The sequence below is a fragment of the Neofelis nebulosa genome, chromosome 1 (genome assembly GCF_028018385.1).
Source record: "Neofelis nebulosa isolate mNeoNeb1 chromosome 1, mNeoNeb1.pri, whole genome shotgun sequence".
Lineage (NCBI taxonomy): Eukaryota > Metazoa > Chordata > Mammalia > Carnivora > Felidae > Neofelis > Neofelis nebulosa.
The window spans coordinates 42,837,240-42,857,664 of NC_080782.1; the positions used below are offsets into that span (position 1 = coordinate 42,837,240).

At 53.0% G+C, this 20,425-nt stretch overlaps 1 protein-coding gene and 1 non-coding gene across 3 annotated transcripts in view; one reads left to right on the plus strand and one right to left on the minus strand.

Annotated features, from left to right (window-relative positions):
* Window positions 1-849: 849 nt before the first annotated feature.
* On the minus strand, window positions 850-957 carry LOC131489483 (U6 spliceosomal RNA). The gene has a single exon (XR_009250592.1). It is a non-coding gene; the product is annotated as a U6 spliceosomal RNA (small nuclear RNA).
* A 2,780-nt stretch (window positions 958-3,737) lies between these two features.
* The window catches only part of PPARGC1B (PPARG coactivator 1 beta), a 112,218-nt gene continuing 95,530 nt past the window's right edge, over window positions 3,738-20,425 (plus strand). The window contains exon 1 of one of the 2 annotated variants that reach the window (XM_058719851.1): window positions 3,738-4,093. In XM_058719851.1, coding sequence (XP_058575834.1) covers window positions 4,016-4,093 — 78 coding nt within the window. In that variant the 5' untranslated portion in view covers window positions 3,738-4,015. The remainder of the gene's footprint in view (window positions 4,094-20,425) is intronic. The other variant, XM_058719858.1, reaches the window with a different exon arrangement.

Here is a 20,425-nt window from a genome sequence, read left to right on the forward strand (position 1 = left end):
CCACCGTGTTCTCTGATTTATCCATGGCACCTAGCGCAGCGGCTGGCACGTAGTAGGTGCTCATTAAATATTGGCTGAACGATGGGTAGTTTCTCGTAGGAAGCGTCATCTAGGGGAGCCTCTTAAATGCAGATTCCTGGGCCCACTGCAGAGCTACCCAATTGTAATCCTGGTAGCAGAGCCCAGGTGGCCGTCATGCCTTCCAGAGTTTGAGAGCCACAGTCATAAGCGTCTGAATAAAGTATGCTCCTAGGATCAGAAGGGAGAAAATGCTGTTGTTTTTAATTTTGAGCATTTGTCAGTGGTGACTATAATCAAGTGAAAAAGGTTCACATTGCTGTCGCCATTTCCGTGGAACCTGGAGGAGTCTGGGCTTTGCCGGGTGTATGTGCAAAGCAAACTTTCACTAATCTCAGGAGAGGCAAGGCCAATAAAAAGGCAGAGCAGATAGGAGCGAGCCACATGAAGTCCAAGTTTGGCATTATTATTGCCCTTCACTTGGAAGTCATAAAACAAGAAATGTGCCACCGTTCCGGCTTCTTGGGAGTGGTTAGCTGGTGTGAGGTTTTTCTCAATTCCTTTCAAGGGTCTGTGGCTTGGACCAGACACAGACCTGGGTTCGAATCTCGGCTGCGTCTCTAACTGCTTGGTCTTGGGCTAATCACTTTAACCCCTCTTAAGCTTTAGTTTCCTCAGTCATTACGTGGATATCATAATGCTGACTACTCAGGGTTGTTGAAAACAACCTGAGATGTTACACATTCAGGTATCTGGCCCATGTGTGGTATGGAAAAGCGAAGTTTTAGCCAGTAACCTATAAACGGCTATCATATTGGAGCTGCAGGGTTCAGGAAAGGGTCGTTTAGTTTAGCTCCTTTGTTTTATCCTTGTGCAGGGGCCATGCTAATCTTCTCTGTGTCGTTCCAATTTTAGTATACGTGCTGCCCAAGTGAGCACAGCTCTTTTGTTTTAAAGGCAGGGAAACAGCCTGACGGAGGGCAAGCAAATTGCACAAGATCACCTAGCACCTTAGGTTTCTTGAGGGCTTCTGTTCTCAACGAAGATCTTTGAGTTTTTCCATGGACCAGAGAGGGTGAGGAGGCTGAGCTCTGTAGGTGGCTTGTGATGGAGGCATTTTGAAATGTGCTTTTGAAAAGAAAACTACATATCTCAGGTGGGGAGTCTTATCACCTGAGTTGTTTGCCAGCCAGAAGCCTGTTCTGAGGACATAGTGATTGGTGAGAAAGTCCTTGAAGCTGCTCAGTTTGTGGCTCTTCTGTCGACACCAGAGTTTAAGGACACCAGAGTTTCGAGCACTGTTGAGGCCTTCCCTGGGAGGCCCTGTCTGGTACTGTGGTTGTGTAAGGCCAAAGCCTGGAGATGGGTGGCCTTGGGGACTCCCCAAGTCTGGCCTCTCAGCTGCAAGGGGCTCAACGCCAGTCACAGGCCATGCTGGATCTGGTAGGGACATCTCTGGAAGCTTGTCCTGCAGGGTTCTGACTGGGGTCTGTGGGCAGCAGCAGCAAAGTCCTTGGTGCCAATGACGCTGACCTTGGTGACGGTGATGACGATGAGGGAGGACGAGCCCAGCTATCTGCCAGGTGCAGGGCCCAGCAATTTCTTTTACGTGCACTGATTTGTGCAACCCTCACAAGAACCCTATGGGGAGGAAACTGTGGCTCAGAGAGGTTGAGTAAATGACCAAGGGCACACAGCTAGCGAGCACAGGATTCAAATCCGGATCTACAGGAGTCCAAGGCAGCCAGCAGCCTGTGAGTGCTGGAAGAAAGGAAAGTAACACCGGCCCGTTCCTTCAAGGGACGTGTATTTTCTCCCCATTTTTACAGATGAGGAAACAGAGGACCAGAGTTTAGTGTTTTTCCCCATGAGGTCAGGCACCGTGCCAAGCACTTTACATATTTTACCTCTTCACTCATCATAACATCCCTATGAAGTAAGTAATTCTATGATTTCCACTGGTGTAGATGAGGAAACCAAGGCCTGACACTAGATGATTGGCAGGGGTTCAGAACCAGACAGTCTGACTGCGGTGGGGGGGGGGGGGGGGGTTGCCCATGCTCTTGATCTCCTGAGTTGCCCAATACTGAGACAAGATGTAGCAGGACTGGACCAGGACCCGGGACTCCTGAATCCCAGGCTAGTGCTCCAAGGCTAGATGGAGGCTCTCTGTTGGGCTTCTTTATTCCTTAAAAGCGCGCTGGCCTAAAGCCCAAAGAGTGAAATCACGCCCTGCGGTTCTGGGAACCTCAGACTGGAGAAGAAGGAAGCTCTTGCTCTGGTGTTCAAGTCTGAGCAGGTGTACTGAGAACTCTCCCTGTTTCCTCCTCTGGCTGGGAGGGAGCCCACGCAGGGTGGGCAGGGTGGGCAGGGTGGGGCAGCCCTCCTGAGTGCCAGTGGGGGAGGAGAGCAGGAGGCAGGCGTGCCCAATGAAACAGGCCTAAATCTTCCCTCCTTAGGCCTTTATCCAGGTGGTGCCCTCATGTGCTGCCTGGCAAACAGAAGGGCATGATGATGAGAGTCCAAGATTACAGTCAGGAGGCCTGAGTTCTGGTTCTGGCACCATCGGCTCCGGGCAGTTTCCTTATCTATTCAACGGGTGGTGGGGGTGTGGGGGGTATCAAAATCCTCTGGGTTCTATAGTTAACACATTATTTATTAAGCACCTACTGTGTGCCAGGCCCTGGAGATATAGCAAATGGGAAAGCAGATTTAGTCCCTGCCTTCATGGGTCTTAGGGTCTAGTAAGGAGAGACGTGAAGACCAAATCTTCACTGAAACAAATGTAAAATGGCAGCTATGGCCAGTGTTTTATTTTTATTTTTTTAAGTTTATTTATTTTGAGAGAGAGAGAGAGAGAGAGAGAGAGAGAGAAAGGCACGGTGTGTGTGTGGGGGGGGGGGGAGGGGAGAATCCCGAGCAGGCTCCATGCTGTCAGGGCAGAGCTCCATGTGGGGCTGGAACTCAAGAACTGTGGGATCATGACCTGAGCTGAATTAAGAATTGGATGCTTAACCAACTGAGTCACCCAGATGCCCCTAAAGGAAAGGCCTGTAGAGCTAAGGGGGCCCATGGCGGTGGGGGTGGTGGGAGAAAGAAGGGGTTGACAGTGTGAAGGGCAGTGGGGACCCATCCGCTGAAGATGTGGTTACTAGGTAGATGGCTGCTGGTCAGTGGAAAGCACTGTGTGTGGGTGCGGGTATTGAGAGGGTGCATCAAAGGAACTGGGAGGCCAGGGGGCCCGGGGAAGCAGGCATGTGAGCCATGCATGGTAAGAGAAGTCATGGAAGTTTATTCAGGGGTAGGGGAGTGAAGACAGACCGGAGGGAGATGGTCAAACTTAACAGAATACGAGTCAATGCATTTTTCAAGGAAAAGAAAAAAAAAAAAAGGCCACCTCCTTTGAGGAGCCTTCCCTGATTTCTCCACCTTTGACCTATGGTTTTCCTCCCTCTCTGGTCTTGCAGCTCAGGCAGAAAACCTCAAACCTCTGGGGCAGTCGGACCTGAGCTTATGTACTGTGTCTTCCTGCTATTGAAATGCACAGTGACTTCAGACCAAGTCCTCTGCCTTCTCGGGCCTCAGTTTCCCCAGCTGTGCAGAAGCAGGTTGTCTCAAAGGACCCGCCCAGCGCTAACGCAACGTGATTCGCTCTGGCAGGAGCGGGGGGCTGCCCGCATTGCTGCGCAGGCACCGGGCCGCTGGCTGGGGCATCGTCACCGGGCTGCGGGCGCTTTCCTCCGGGCCGGGGGCTGCGAGCGAGGACCCCGGCGCCAGACGTGGCGCAGGAAAGTGGGGGCGCGACCCCCGGCTCGCGCGGGCACCGCGCGGCCCCGCCCCCGCAGCCAGCGGCCCTGCGGCAGCCGGGCCCTGAGCTCCGCCCTCCGCCTCCCGCCGGCCTCGCTCCCTCCTCCCGCCTCCCTCGCTTGCTCGCTCGCTCCCTCCCCCCGGCCGGCTCGGCGCTGACTCCGCCGCACGCTGCAGCCGCGGCTGGAAGATGGCGGGGAACGACTGCGGCGCGCTGCTGGACGAAGAGCTCTCCTCCTTCTTCCTCAACTATCTCGCCGACACGCAGGTACGGCCAGCAGGGGCCGCGGGCCGGGGGCCTGGGGTGCTGAGCTGCGGGGGCTGCCGTCGCAGCCGCGGAGGCCGGGAGGCGACGGTGGGTGCATCGGGGGTTCCCGGCTGCGGAGCCCCCCTTTCCTTGCACCCCGAGAGGATCTCTGTTTCGGAGGTAGGGAGCTGGGGGCTCCCCCCGCGCAAGCCGGAGCGTGGGGGGAGCTACGGCCGCTGGGGAGGGTCTGGCCTCGGGTGCTTGGAGTCTGCCCCCCCCCGCCGGCAGAAGTGGGGGTTACCGCGTTTCCTTGGGGAGGTGGAGCCGCGCCAAGGTGTGGGGGACCCTCAGGCTGGCCCTGGGTGCTGGAGGCGCGCCCTCAGACTGCCGGCACTTGCTGCCGTACTTTCACGTGGACTTGTGGCCCCGGCTCAGGCGCCTGCCCCGGTCCCCCGAGTGCCCTGGTCCTCCGGTCTCGGGTGCCCGGAGTGCTGCTGCTGGCCCCCCGCGGCTCCCCATCGGCGCCTGCAGCGCAGAGTTTCCTGCCGGTTGCTGGCTAAGGGCTTAGGGGGTCTGCGGGGCACGTGGACATGCGGCCGGAGATAGCACCTTCCTGGTTTCGCTACCGGCCGATCCCCCGGGGGGAAAAGCACGGCAGGATGGGGGTGGAAAGGCTGTCTGGGGGCGCCTGGGTCCCCCCTGCGGCGCGCGGCCCCGGTGCGCGCCCGGCGATGCTGGGGGAAGGGAAGGCGAGGCGGCGTCCCGGGCTCTGGCTGCGCCTGGGAGCCCCACCGGCGACACGCGCGTGACAGGAGAGGGTGCTCTGGTGTGCCGGGGCGGGGGGAGGCGAGAGAGCTGGTGACTTGGAGACGGGGAGCGGGGGGGGGGGGGCTGCTGCTGGGACGAGCCGCCACCGAAAATGCCTGCACTAGGCGTACGCGCCCCCCACCCCTTCCTTGGTTTTCCCCACCCCATGCCTGTTGCAAGCATAAAGTTTGGCCCCATAGTTAAGGCTTTTTCTCCCGGCGCCCGGCTGCGGGTAGCGGGGAGGCTGGGGATGCGGCGGAGGCGAGAATGAGACCCCGGATGCGGGCGCACGGCTGGGCGCGGAGAGGGGGCCGCCGGGCGGAACCGGGCGCGGCTCGCGAGGGCTGGTTTGGTACCTGGAGTCGGAGCGCCGGTGCCGGCTCATTTTGCATAACACTGGAAGGGAGGGGGAAGGCGGAGGGGGGGCGGACGGTGGGAGGAGAGAGAGGGAAACTTTGCTTCTTGTTATAATCTGCCTGTCTTTGGGCGGCAGCAGCTGTCATGGGACCGGGTGGGCGGGGAGAGGCTTGCAAGCTGACTCCTAGCCGTGAGACTCGACTTGGAGGGGACGCGCAGCAGCCGAGACGTTCAGCTCCGGGCGGCGACTCCCGGCTGGCGGCTGGGACGGCGCGGCGTGGCGGGGTGTCGCGGAGAGGAAGCCCGCCGCGCGCGGGAGAAGGCCGACCCTCGCCCGCTGCAGACATCCATGCGTCAGGGAGCCGCGGGGCCTCGTGGTCGGTGGCGGGCGTGCTGGGGTGGTTTCGGGGCTGGGGCCGAGGGGGTGGTGGCGTGTGATCGCGCAGTCTTAGGGCCGGGGGTGGGGTGGGTAGTGTGTGTGATGAGCGGTCTGCGCGCGCGGGTGTGTGTGTTTGTGTGCACACGCCGCGCGCGCCGGGCGCGTACCTTTACCTCTGACGAAACTGCAGTGGAGCTCCCGCGGCGGTCACCGGGCGCCGTCGCCCGCCCCGCGCCCACGTCTACTCGGAAGGCAGATCCCAGCCCCAGCACCACCGCCGCCCCGTTACTGCCGCCCCCCTCCCCAGCCCCAGCCGACAGCCTGGGCCTAGGAGGACTGGGTGCGGGCGGGACAGAGCTGCCCCCGGGAAAGTTCTGTCCTCATCCCTTGCACTTGTCTGGGGGTGCCTCCAAACCTCGCGACTGAGACTCGGGTGAAGGAAGCCTGAAATAGCAGGAGACTCGTTCGGGGACCCAGAGCAAAAACCGTCCGTTCTGGACCCTGGTTTTAACTCCATCTTTAGTGTTCTTTGGCTCACCAGTGATTCATTATTTGCCCTTTAGTCTCGCAGTGGGCCTACCCTGCAGGGATATTTCACCCAAGGAAACTAGAAAATTGGGTAATCGGGTGTCAGCAGAAGCAGTGCAGTGAAAGTTAATCTGGGACGTTTGCTTTTTTTATTTAACCACGTGACAGGCAGAGGCTCCTCTGGTGATCTTTGCCGGCCCAACTTGGGAAATGTAATTGATAGGGGAGCTTTGCAGCCACCCCTAGAAGGTTCATAGAGCCCAGCCGGAAGAGGACCTGGGCGGGCCATCGCGTGCCTCCTCATTTTACAGTTGGGGTTAGAGGCTGCGAGGGGTGAGCGGCTTGTACAGGACCACGCAGCCAGCGGGTGACAGAGCCACCCAGGGCTCCTGACTCCAGGTCCTGTGTGTTACCTCGAAATAGCACTGGACTTGGAGTCAGAAGGCCTGAGTGGAGTCGCCTTCCCCACTCTCTGGCTGGGTGACCCCAGAGCGAGCCATTTGAACTCTCTGAGCCTCCTTTCCTCCATCTGTCAAATGGGGCTGGTGTTGCAGGCAAGAGAAGAGGAGGTCGAGGTGGTGGGGGTGAGCTCTGCTTGCATGTGAGATGTCTGGTTGTTCCTGCAACTCCCTCTCCTCTTCCAGACCCTCCCTGTCCCTCCCTCCATTCCCGACCCCCCCCCCCCCAAGGGGTGGGGAAAGCAAATAAAAAGCTAATTTATTGTCTTTATCCAAAAGACTTGTCTTTGGGTCTTTGGTGGCTAATCCAGAGTTAGAGAGAGGGAGGACTTGTGTTTAGGAGACTTAACTTTTACCCATTCAGGCCAAAGTTCAGAAATTCTGCAGACCGAGGATTGTGAAAGTCTCTTGGAAAGGTTTGGGGCACATATCCCAGAGGACTTTGGGTTGGCTTCACCTTTGCCCAGCCTGTGCCCCTTGCCTCCAGTGCCCTCACCCACTGTTCCTGCATGGCCCTCTCGAGCAGGCCTTCCTTTCCTGGCTTGCTCTGCTTTGTGTCTCTTTTGGTTTTCTTAGTCTGTGTGATACAACCAAGCATTTTGTGTATGAGTCCTGTGGCCCAGTAAGATTCTGGAACTAGAGTTGTGCCTTTCATCTCTTTGTGGCCCCGTGGCACCTGCCACCGTGCTGAATTCCTTTGCTTGGCTCTTGGCTAGGCACGTGAATTACAGGGGAAGCTCCTAGGCGGTCCCCTGAGACAGCTGGGCAGTCAGTATGGGTAGAAAGGAATGCAGAAAGCTACAGCTATAGGCCATGACTTAGGCTCTAAAGGCCACACAGTAAGCTCACACTAAATATGGGTTGTTTGAAGTCACTTGGGACATCAATCATAGATAGATGCCCAAAATGTCAGAGCTTTACAAATCATGTGGTCTAATCTCTTACCACTTAAAAATATTCAATTATAGAATTGTTAGAAAATACTGGCAAGCATGAAGAGGAAATTGAAAATAGGTAATCTTACCCAAAGGTAACCCCTGTTAATTTTTATATATATTTCCAGACCTTTCTTTCCCACTGATTCCTATCGATTATATCTTTTGCACAAAAATGGAGTCACTCCTATCGATTATATCTTTTGCACAAAAATGGAGTCACTCATTATATACTAATTGTAACTTGGAATCATGCTGTTGTAATATGCCTTTTTTTTTCTCCTCCAAACAATATGCTGTGATTGTCTTTCCACATCAATAAATATTCTACTTAATATCATACTATCTGAATGGTTATATAGTATTTCATTGAGGGTCGAACCAAAATGTATTTAATGAGTCCTTTATTGTTAGTCATTTAAGTTGTTTACAATTTTTGTTGTTCTTGTAAGCCATGCTGAAATGAATATCTTTGCATATGTCTTCTTTCCTTCATTTAAATTCCTAGAAGTGAAATTACTCTGTCAAAGGAACTATGCAGGCGTTTGGGAAACACATTTCTGGATTGCCTTCTAGAAGGATTGTGGTAATTTACACACTTACCAGCATTGTGTGGGAATGCCTGGTTCCCTGTAGCCAGAAAACTTGGTATTTTAATTGGTTTACATTTTTGCCAGTCTGTTCATCAATAAATTCTTTTAACCTTTTGTTTTAACGTGCATTTCTTTGATCACTTGTAATGCTTCCCCCCTGCCCCCCCATATGATGATTTTTGGTTCTGTTCTGTAAAATGTCATGTTTATGATTTGGCCCATTTCTCAATTGGTGTCCTATCCCCTCAGTGTTCTAAAATTGGACCTGAGTACTGAGAAGGGGCCCCGTCACATGGAGATTTGGGAAAGTGGCTTGAACTCCTAGTGTTCACCTGTTGGGTATGCAGTGTTGCAGCTTCCATAGCCCCCCAGCTTCCATGGCCCCCCATGCCAGGGCTAACTTCTTTTCCAAGTCAACATTGCAGGCATCTAGAGGGGAAGGTTGGAGTGCAGCCTTGGCTGGGTGCCTTTGCCCACCCCTCACCTGTGTGGGAACAGGGGGAGTAACTTCTTCACCTGAGCCCAGAAGGGGACATGTGTGCTGGCTTTGTTTACCTGAGGGCAGGGCTCCACTTTCACTGGGGCTCCGTGGCTGGTACTAATGATCAGGATGCCTGTGAAAGCCAGGAAAGGCAATGGCCCAGCAACTGGGCCCTGGGGGGCTCATATTTCCCCTTCACCTTGGGACTCTCCTCTCTCCAGCTGCTGCAGGCCAGCCAGAAGCTTCACCATTGCCAGGGTATGAGTCACCCTTTTCCCTCTCTCTCTCTCTGGAATAATAGAAGGAATACTGGCTTGAGTCAGAAGCAGCCTTGCAAATGGGGACTTGGGCTTAGAAGTGAGGTCATAACATGAGCACTGCAGTGCTAACAGCTAACTCCTCCTTCATCATCCTCAACGACATCTGTCGGAGCATCCTTTAGATGCTGTGCACTCTGCCAAGCATTGTTTTTGCATTGTTGCGTTTTGTCCTCAGGGAGAGTCTACAAAGGGTAGGTGCCATTATATTACCATTTTACAGATGAGGATTTTAGTTTCAGAGAACTGGCTGGCTTGCTGAAGATAATCTACCTACGCTATCTTGGAGTGAGTAGAAGAGCCAGGATCAGAGGCGAGGTGCAGTGTGTTTCTAGCACCTCGAGCGAATGAAGGCACATTGCAGAGAGAGAGAGAGAGAGAGAGAGAGAGAGAGAGAGAGAGAGAGAGAGAGAAGACAACTCATCAGGCCCTCTGCTTCTCTAGGCCTCAGTTTCTCAATCTCTGAAGTGGGGATTGTAGTCCCTAACTCCCAGGGGTGAGAGTCAAATAATATAATGTATATAAAATGAGTTGCAGCCTGCAGCTCAGAACACTTCGAATTCTTTTTGAAGCACTTTGGAAGGGCAGGATTAAGTGTAAGCAAACTCCCCTTCATGCAGTCCTTTTTTTATGCAAAAGAGGGAAACATAATTCTTATGTGAGGGTGAAGGAGACCCAGATAAAGTCATTTGGAAGAGAATGAGCAGGCCCATTTGCTATTTCTTCTCCAAGGTACTCCAGTGCCTCGCATGGGTCCTGTGGACTCTCGGTTGATGTAGAATCGATTGGATTGGATTGGATTGCCCTTTCTGTTCCTCTCCCCCTCTTCCGGTCTGGGTCTTGTCTTTTCATGACTATGGGATTCCTGCAGTTGCTAGAATGCACGTCTGATGCCATTCCCTCACTCACACATTCCCCCCGCCCCCCCCCCCCCCACGTGGCTTCCCAGGACTTTTACACTAAAGCCCCAAGTTTAAATATTCAAGGGCCTCCAAGGACTTGAACTTGGAGAGCCAGGCCCCTGACATTATCCTGCTTTGTCTACTTTCCCTTTCGGTATGGGTGTCCCCTCCCTCCTCCCCCAGGGTCTGTCATGAATCTTCTTCCTGGAAGTGTAGTCTATCTCCTCTGCCACTGTTTCTCCCATTTCCATACTCATCCTTCCAGATCCAGCTCCGATGCCATTGTTTTGGTGCCACCTTCTCCCCGCTCTCCAGGCACAGCTGCTCGTGCCTGGTGTGGCCACTGCACTCACTCATCCTACGTCGGTTGGCCTTGGCCGGTTGCTGGCTGTGAGACCCCTGGTGGGTCCCATAACCTCCCTGCACTCCTGTTCCCTCCCGTATAAAGATAACAATAAATAGTACTTGCCTTATAAAGTTGTGGTAAGAAGTCAATGAAAATCAAATGCAAACGGATTGAAAGCACCTAACGCGATGCGTGCCGTATAATAAGCACCAAATCGTGGGTATGTTTTTTTTCCTAATGTAGGTCACATTAAGTTTACTCATTTAGGAAATCACTCCACCCCACCGTTTAAATGTATTCCTAGCCCACCTGCACTTCAGGCTCCTCCCACCCCCACACCTGTCCTCCAGGGGAAGCCTCTTAAGTCTACCACTCACATGGACGGTGCTACCTACTGTCCCTCTGGTGTCTGCGTGTTTTTGTCCCTACCGCTAGGTTGACAGATCTGGGAGGGCAAGAAATAGTATTTTTATCCTGAGCTAGCTTTCCGGTTACCCGTTACGTAGATGATTTTATTTTATTTTATTTTTTTTTTGAGCAGAAGAATGTTTTATGTGATTAGGTGTCAGGTTCTCTGAAGAGAAGTTTGTGTTTTAAACATTTTACTCTGGAAAATGTCCAACACATACAGAAGGGGCCGGCCACGGAATGGTATGGTGAATCCCCATGTTCCCATCAGCCTCATTCTGCCATTTTGGACCCATGGCCATTCTTGTTCATCCATGCACACACCACATCCTGTCGTCCGTGACTGTTTCAGTGTGTATTTGTGAAAAGAGACTTTTGAGTACTATCACATGGTTTCTCCCAGTAACGGTGATGTGGGCTCTGTTGTCCCCATTTTGTAAGTGCACAGGGATTGGGTTAGTCACTTAGGGGCTTGCAGCTCGTGAGGGTCTAGCCTGGGATTTGAACATTGACCCCTGAGCCCCGTCCTGTCCTGCCATGCTTGGGAGGGTCATTGGAGAGCATCCACTCTTTCCCTGCCTTTTCCAGAAGAGGAATACGGAGCAAGGCACAGAAGAAGCCACTTAGCTGGAAGAGTTCCAGGTCCCTGACTCTCAGACCTATTCTTTTCCAGTATCAGGACTTGGGGAGGGGGTGTCTTGGCTCTCGGGGACAGATAGGTGGATAGTCCTCAGAGAGACACTGTTGCCCAGGTGGCTGGGCTTTGTGGTGGCTGTGGGATCCTGGGGTGCATTCCACTGCCACCCCTGGACAGGCTGCATTTGTTTCCTACTCTTACAGCTTCTAAACCCCAAAGGCCCCCCCATGCCCCTAGCAGTTAACCCTGGGTTTCTTCATTAGGTGCTTTCATAAGGATTACCCAGTGAATGAGTCAGGGGGTGGTGATGGGGGGTCAGAAGCCTGGGTTCACAGGGCTGAGGGAGGGTCCTATCTGAAGCATACAGCTGGGCTGGGCACAGGGTATATAGGCCCCTGATGGCAGCTAGACTCCTGGGCTCCCCACCCTGCCCTTTCTTTCTTTTTAAATCCCCCCCCCCCCCCCCCGACTACTCTTTAGGGCAGAGACAGATTTGCTGCCCAGGAGTAGGGTAGGAGACCAGAGAGACTTTTACAAATGGGAGGGTAAAGTCATTGATTAATTATCCCCAAAGACCTGTCATTACAGCTCCCTCTTTTAGGTAAGAAAACAAACATTTGCCCCGATTACTTGTTTAAGTGGCTGAGAGACCTTGAGCCCTAGGGTTGGGCTCTGATTCTGGGAGCCCTGTGACCTTGGCACAGGCTTCTTTGTGCCTCAGGTGTTTCACCTGGGAAGTGGGACGGATAGTAGCACATAGTTTGGAGGGTTTTAGGACTAGTTGACATGATGCCTGTAAAATGCTTAGGAATATTCAGTGAGTAGGGGCCATTGTTAGTAATAAAACAGACAAATCCAGTGTAGACCCTGCCTTTTGCCGTCCCACTGAGCTCTGGGGCCTTGATCCCATTGAGGCCGCCCTGAGGTTTCTCTTCCAGAGTACTATGTTTTCCTTCCCCCTCTGCTTCTGAGGGAGCTGAAGAGGAATCCCACCCAACCTAAGCAAGGACCGCAATATTGACTTTTAGAAAACTGAATCCAGTTAGATGCTACTTGAAGAGAGAAGAACCAGGTAGTGGTTAAGAGCTCTCGGCTTTGGAGTTTCGCTGCCAAGGGTTTAAAGTCAGGGGCCTACCACTTACTAGCTGTGTGACTAGACACTTGAGCAAGTGTCTTAACCTTTCTGGCCCCAGTTGTAGAAGCAAGCTCCTGGATATGGCATTCAAGGCCTCACGTACACTATTGGGGAGAATCGTGGTGTTTTCTTTGGATAGCTACAGCAGAGAATGGATGACGCTCGCAGCATTGCCTGACATAGAGTAAGCACTCAGCAAACAGTTGCCACTAGGATGATGACAATGACAAGGATGTATAAACACACCAGTGGAAAACAGCTTTCGGGGAGCTGGAGTGCCTTACAGACCATCTTACTCAGTGCCCTTACCTCAAAGTGAGGAAACAGGCTGGGAACTGACCAGGGACTGGCTTCGGGTCACCTAGCAGAGGCAGGACAGGACCCCTAGCTCCTGTCTACATGGGCAGGGCTGGCTCTGGATAGCAGACGCTCGGCTGTCTGGGACCCACTGTCTGGGAACTCAGCCGGGCGAGCCCTGCTTGGCTGAGAGGGATGTTCCCCAGCAGCCCTGCAGCCGTGTTTTCTCCCTTGCTTGCCTGGCAGAACACAGCCATTTAGCAGAGGGAGAGCGAGGAGACGTTAGAAACCAAGCCCTGAGCAGTTGCGGCAGCCGGCCCACGAGTGGCTCCCTGAGGTTGCCATGGCAAACAGCCTTGGCAACGTGGCTGTTGGAGCCTTTATTTCTGGTCTCAGCCTCCTCGCGGGAAGCGTGGTACCCAGGACGCTGGGGAGGAGGGCCCTGTCTTGGCTCCTTGACACCATGGATGACCCGGCCTCCGCGCTGCTCGTGATCCCGGAGGCTACAGCAGCCACTGTTCAAAACATCTGCGGGTCCACCCTGCACAGCCTGCAGAAGTGAGCTCCTGGTGATGGCATTCAAGGCCTCAAATGCCTGCCTACCCTTCTATCAATTTGTTCCTCAACTAGTATGAGACTATGCCATGCTGGATCTGGTGCTGCAGAAACAGAACAATATAATAATCTTAACATGGGCCTGGTGTCCGGGGTTCGCAGTCTGGCCTCAGGTTCCTCGGTCAGGTCCTATGCCAAGTTAGTCATGTAAATTATTCACAGTCACATTAATCTCTGAGGAACCCCATGAAGGAGTGCCCATCGGTCTCCCCATTTTACAGTTGAGTAGGCTGAGGCTGACTCCACAGAGTTTGTGGTGTTGGTGCCATTCCTTCCTGTGCCAGGCAGCCGCTAGGACTCCTAGCATGAGGCGTCTGTCTCCTCTCCCCACCTCTGGCTGCATCCTTCAAGGCCCAGCGTGAGTTCCACCGCATCTAATTCTCCCTCTTGCAAGTGGGCCCTTTCTGCTCTGTGATCCCCCCGTCTATTACAGACCTCTCATGTGCCCTGCCCCACTGTGTACTCTACCACCCTGCTGAGCTTATCCCTGCCCTCCAGTCACCCCAAAACAAAACGGGGAAGCTGGCTAAAGGGGAGAGCTTTGACCATCCAGGACTTTGCACTTGGCATGCAGGGAGGAGTCAGCAAAGGTTTTCTGTTGTTGTTGTTTTTCTTTTTAGTAGGCTCCATGCCCAGCGTGGGGCTTGAACACATGACCCTGAGATCAAGAGTCGCATGCTCTACTGACTGAGCCAGCCAGGTGCTCCAGCAAAGGTTTTCATTAATATTGTTATTAATAACAGTAATCGTAGAAACAGCTAACCCTTAATGACCACTTGATTCATGCCAGGTTCTAGGCTGGGACTTTCGGGTGCATTATCTTGTTTAATCCTCAACCATCTGGTGAGTCTGGTGCTATGACAGACCAGAAAGCAGAGGTTGCAAGTTCAGTGGCTTGCCCCGCATCCTTCAGGCAGATAGTGGAGAGGCTGGGACTTGAACCTGGGTCTGCCTGGCTTCAGAGCACTTGGTCTTAACCACCGCAGTGTGGGTAATCTGGCTGAGCACAGAGAAAGGACTCCAGTGTGGGTGATGGGCTACAGGAAGGAGGCATCTGCACTTGGCTTCAGCAAAGGGGGGGGGGGGTGCTAAGTGGAAGTGAGTGGGATGTGAGCGAGAAGGCCCAGAGTGCAGGGGCCTCAGTGAGACAGGGGTGCTGAGACAGGGGTGCGGAAGGGGAGTTGCTTTGGGGGAGGATTTGTATGAAGAGTAGACATCCATTTATTCAGGGCCCACTGTGTGCGAGGTTTGTCCCCACCCCTGGCTTTCCCTAGAGCCTTGTTAAATGCAAAACTCTGGTCCCAGCTTGTGATAACCTTTGTTTATGTGTTTATTCTTCACTGTTCTCTCCTCTACCCACTCAGGACCGGAGATCCCTAAGGAAAGGGACCTCATCAAGCTGGTTCACCATCAGATCCCCCAGTGCCTTACCAGATGCAGGTACAGTGTAGGCCCTCAATAGATGTTTGTTGACTGACTGTCTGAAGAAATGCTATTTGAGCTTTCAGGAAATTCACCAACCATTTGCTTGGCCCCAGAGGCCCCTTCTCTGCTTGGAACTATGTTGGGGTGTGTGGGCGAGGGGACTGGGGGAGTTGTACCTGTCTTCACAAGGGGCCTGCTGCCCTTGTCTCCAAGATAGGACTTGCACACAAAGGAATCAAAGACAAACATTTTTTGGAGCCTCCAGAACCCCGCTATCAGAACACATCTGCAGTGGACATGTCTTTGTAGAACATTAAACCACTGCTGGAATCCAGTCTGTTACAGGGCATTGTTCTGGCCCCACTGTGGAGGGGCTCAGGGCTTCAGGAGTCTCTGTGGTTGCAGGGAGGTGTCTGGTCTAATATTTCCACACCTTCCAAAGAGATCAAAACCAGCACCTTCCTTTGGGCCTTCTGGCCATTGCCCGTGTGCTTGTTCCAGAGGAATGGGGCAGACTGGCCTCCACTCTGGAGGAAGAAAGGGGGAAATTCAGGCAGGAAAAGGAGAGAGGGAACCCTCAGGGTCCAGTGACCACACTCTGTAGCCTGAGACAATTAACTCCATGTGGTGTCAATCTTGCCTTGCACAGAATCCACTCAAGACCCTGTTCTGCATAGTATCACACCCCCCCCCCCCGCCCCGCCCTTCCTGCTCAGGACCAACTCACTCTTAGTTTACACACCATTCTTACAAGCCTGGAAGTCCTGTCCACACCTCATGACTTCAGTGGCAGTGAGCCAGTTCAGTTAGTGTGTGTCCGTGCAGGCATGGGACAGGTTGGGGGTGGGGACGCGGTTCTATCAGAGGTAGAAACACGTGGACATGTTTCTGTTTGGTAAGGGGGCAAGGAGGCCTCTCGTTCCGGAATACACCTTACAGAAGTTACAAGGTTAATGGGCCATAGAGACAGAAATTTTCCCAAGGAGAGGTATATTCTGTCCAGTGTTCTCTGTTCGAGGAAGCAAGGAAGAGTGAAGTACAATTTGGCATTAACCACCTAAAACAGGAAGTCGATCAAAAGCAGGAAAAGTTCCAAAGTTACCTACAAACTTGCCTTATGTGAACACACGTTATTCCCCAATAATGCCAAGTGAGTAAGGAGTCGGTCCTGCCATAGAAGTTTCTCTGAAAGTTAATGCAGTTAACTTTAACAGTTTAACTGTGAATGTGAGGTGTTGGTTTTTGTATTTTTAGGGCTGCACAGGAGTATGTATGTATAGATGCAGTAGGAGTCTGTATGACTGGCCTCAAGAAATTGTGTAGCCCTGGGGCACCTGGCTGGCTCGGTCTCTAGAGCATGTGACTCTTGATCTCGGGGTTGTGAGTTTGAGCTCCACGTTGGGCGTAGAGATTACTTAAAAATAAAACCTAAAAAAAAAAAGAAAAATGTGTAGCCTCATGATTAATGAGAGCAAACTGTCTGGTTCAGATCTTAGCTGTGTGATCCAAGGAGTTAGACAGCCGCTCTGTGGTCTAGTTACCCAGCTCCCAGATGGGAATACTAATATGTCCTACCTTCCAGGGTTGGTAGAACTAATCAGTGGTTCTCAACCATGAGTGCATATCGGAATCAACTGTGTAATTAAAACAATAATAATTACACGTCTGGGGCTGTCCCAGACTCAGTGAATGAGAATCTTTGAGAGCCGGCCCTTAAGCTTCTGTGTTTTTAGAAGGCTCCCTCTCATGGCACCCTGCTTTGGTCTTGAACAATCAGATACTGTTCGTAGAGTATCTGGCATTAACTCTGTCATTCCCTCCCCTCTCTGTCCTTTCTGCCTTAGTCCAGAACACAGGGTAGCACTTAGGATACGAAAGACCCAGAAGCAGATAGAAGCCCCTTCTGTATAAAGCAGGGTGGCTTCCTTATGTGGCATTTCCACTCGATCTTCACATCAATTCTGTGTTGTAGGCAGGGGCGGGGGGTACTATTCCCATTTTACAGATGGGGAAATGGAACCGAGAAAGTGCAGCAGATCAGCTGTCAGCTATTGCCTTCATCTCTATATCTGTCTTCCTTGATCCTCAGTCGCCTCCTCACTTACGGGGCCACTCGGGGGGGTTGGGGGAAATCAGGATTACTTCAAGAGGTGGGTGGATTGGAAGAGGGGAAAAGGAAGGAGCTTGAGGGAATGAATGCAAGCCATTTACAGATCCTCAGATCAGGGATCGTTGGATTTATCGGGACCCTTACAGATCAAAGGGTGTTTGTAGGTCATGGTCCCAAGCCATATGGTGGTTTAGGGGAAGCAAGGGGATTAGAACCCTGTTCTCCGGATGCCCAGCTCACTGTCCTCCCAGCTGTATGTGCCGCTTCTATGGAGTGGACGGGGTGTGGCTCAAGTGATCACGAAAATAGTCTTCAAGTTAGTGTAGTGAGGCCTTTGCACGTGCTGTTCCCTCTTTCAGAAATGCTCTTCCCAGGCATCATGGTTTGCTGTTCCCTTTCCTCCTCCAGATCTGCTGGGACATGTCCTCATGAAGGCTTTCCCTGACCTTCCTGCTCTGACCCCCTTCTATCCCAGCACCATATTCTCTTTTCTTTAAGGCACATACCATTCCCAAATACGCTCATGTTTCTGAATTTGTACCTCGTTGGTTGCCTGTTGCCCCTGTGGGAATGAAAGGCTCCACAAGGCCTGTATATTGCCTGAGTGGTTTCCACTGTATCCCTAGCACCTAGCCCAGGGCCCAGCACGTGATTGGCCTTCACTGAATCTTCCTTCCTTCCTTCCTTCCTTCCTTCCTTCCTTCCTTCCTTCCTTCCTTCCTTCCTTTTCTTCTTTAACATTTATTCAGTTTTGAGAGACAGAGACAGAGTGTGAGCAGGGGAGGAGCAAAGAAACAGGGAGACACAGAATCCGAAGCAGGCTCCAGGCTCTGAGCTGTCAGCACAGAGCCCGACATGGGGCTCGAACTCAACTGTGAGATCGTGATCTGAGTCGAAGTCAGATGCTTAACTGACTGAGCCACCCAGGTGTCCCTGAATGTTTCTTGAATGAATGAATGAATGAATGAATGAATTTGCTTTGAGCCCTTAATCTGTACTGGCCACTGGGGTGAGCTCGCTTAATTCTCCTGGCAGCCCCCAGAGATAAAGCCCCATTCTTCAGGTGAGGGACTCGAGGCTCAGAGGGTGAGTGGTGGACCGGGAGGATATGGCTTCTTTACTGACCAGCCCCCCCATCTGGGGCCCAGCAGGCAGGTGTGACCAGGGACCTGTCCCCCAGGAATCATACCCCAGTGTCCCGGGGACCTCACGCCACCTTCTCCCCAGGGTTGGGCAACAGCCCTTCCTTGTTGCATGGGTACGGCCCCGTGTCGTGCTCAGCAGCACCCTGGGCCTTCAACTTCTCCAGCACTTGCTCTTTGTCCTAGTGGCCGAGGATGTGGCCGCCTGCTTTGTACTTTGCAGCCCAGCCACCAGCAGGAAGGTGGCGGTCTCCCACCTCTGGGGGTGGGGGTGGGGTGGTCTGTAAGCTGGACACTGTAGCAGGTGGGCCTAGAGGACAGTGGTGATATTTTGCCCAAGATTCCTCTCCCTCGAGCCACAGTTGGCCCAGATTAGTGGATCAAGCCCTGGGGAGAGCAGGATGGGCTCAAGGATGAAGTGAAAAGCGTGAGGGGGAGGAGGGAGATTTAAATTCCACTCCAGAATGAGGAGAAAGGTCTCCTTTGCTCAGGTGACCTCGCGGTAAGTTTTCAGTGATCCAGTTTTGGGATAGCGAGGGAAGGAGAGCTGTCAGCTGGCTCCAGTGGTAGTCGTTAGCCTGAGGTCTGGATTTCGAGGGCCAGCACAAGGCAGGCTTGGATAGAGGTTAGTTAAGACTAGAGCTTTCGGCCAGAGTCTGAGTCTAGGATCTTTAGCAGCTGAGTGACTTAGAGCATGTTACTTAGTCTGCCTGGGTCTCAGTTTCCTTACCTGAAATGGGATAATAATCAGTATTTCAGTGGGCGGTTGAAACGAGAAGATAATAATGTTTGAAGAGAGTGCTGTGCCTGGGTGTTGTTATTAGCAATAGTTACAATCAGTGACCGCTTGCTTTGATGACACATTGGTGGAGGAGACTGGAAGACCCCATGAATTACAGACTGTAGGTTAGCATTTGGTGCCTCTTCCTTTTTCTGTCCACGCAGCAGTCACTCCCTGGGTGTGGGAAGCGAGGATTGCAGATTTGCACAAGCCCTGCTCCTTGGCCCGGGAAGAACCCATCTGCAGATGGCCATGGAAAGTGGCCGGTGCAGAGGGAGTGTCCAGACAGTCTGTGTAGCAGACGGCGTGTGGAGAGGTGAGCTGGAGCTGGCTGACATGGTGGGGAAGGGCATCGCAGGGAGAGACCAGCCTGTCACAAGGCCCTGTTCGTCCTGTGGCTGGTGAACGAGCCGTGAGTGACTCAGAGGAGACGGGAGCTCCCGCCCCAGGATGGAGGGTTTGCGCTGCTCCCAGGATTCCCGTGAGGGTGAAGGACGTAGAGGATGATCTGAGTATCTGGAAGAGATACAAAGAGGAGCGCTGAGATTTCCAGCCTGGAAAGCTAGCTGGAGGCTGCTCAGGGGAGTGGGGAGGTCTTAGGGAGGGTGACTAGGTTTTCCCCGGGCCTCACAGGCAGGGTGAGTGTCATCACCCTGTGGTCTGTGCAGGCCCTAGACATGGAGACACAAGGCTGGGGCACAGCTTCTCACCTGCACTCCTGACTGAAGGCCTTTGCCCAATAAAGCAGCAGGCCCCGTCCCCCCACCAGGTCCTTGCTGGACAGGGGAAAGGTTGGTGGCTTTACAGAGTAAATGCAGTGACGATAATGATAGGTGTTGCCGTGGTCTAACTATTGTTATTCCTCTTGCCACCACTGTTATCCCTTTTAGCACATTTCTGTGAGATTCTCAGCGCGTTCCACATCCATAATTCACGTCCTCAGGAGGATTTTCATTTCCATTTTACAGATGAAGAACCCGAGGCCAGGCGTGTTGAAATGTCTTGCCCAATAAGGTCACTGTTGCGGGAACTTGGTAGGAATGTGAGACTTATTCCCCCCACCCTTGCCCCCGAGTAGAAAGTGGACCTGGAGAGGGGCACAAGACCCACCTGGTCAAGACGGGGTAGCCTTGGAAAGGGCCTCTCAGTCATTCCTGTCACTGCCTTGTCTTAGACTGAGTTCCCAGGATCATTTCGAATTCTTGGAGCAGTGATCCCCAGTCTTCTTGAGGTTGCGACATCCTTCCATTGTGTGATTTTGCAAGAATTGCAACTCCCCCCGAAAAGTGTAATTTCCATTGATCCCTCTGAGTTAGAGTTAGGGAAGAGAGATGTTTAGAGAAGTTTGTAGCTGCACTGAGGACCGAGTCCCATGGTGGTGGCAGCATTATCCTTGGGAGTCTGGGAAGAAGATCTGGGTTCCGGTCCTGCCTGTCCCTTGTCCCTCTTTGCTGTGTGATCTTGGACAAGTCTGGCCTTCTCTCTGGGCTCTGGCTTTCCCCAACTCTCTCATCTCTGCCATTGGTGACTCATTATTATTCCACTGTGGGGGCTGTCTGCTTGGGGCGGAACCGCCAGGTGCTGGAGGGAAAGGGAGGTAAGTTACTGGAGCTGGAGGGAGCCAGATAACTCTCACATCTCAGTTGGGCGACATCATTTCCCTCCATCCAGTGAGCAAAGCCCGTCGCAGGTTCTTACTT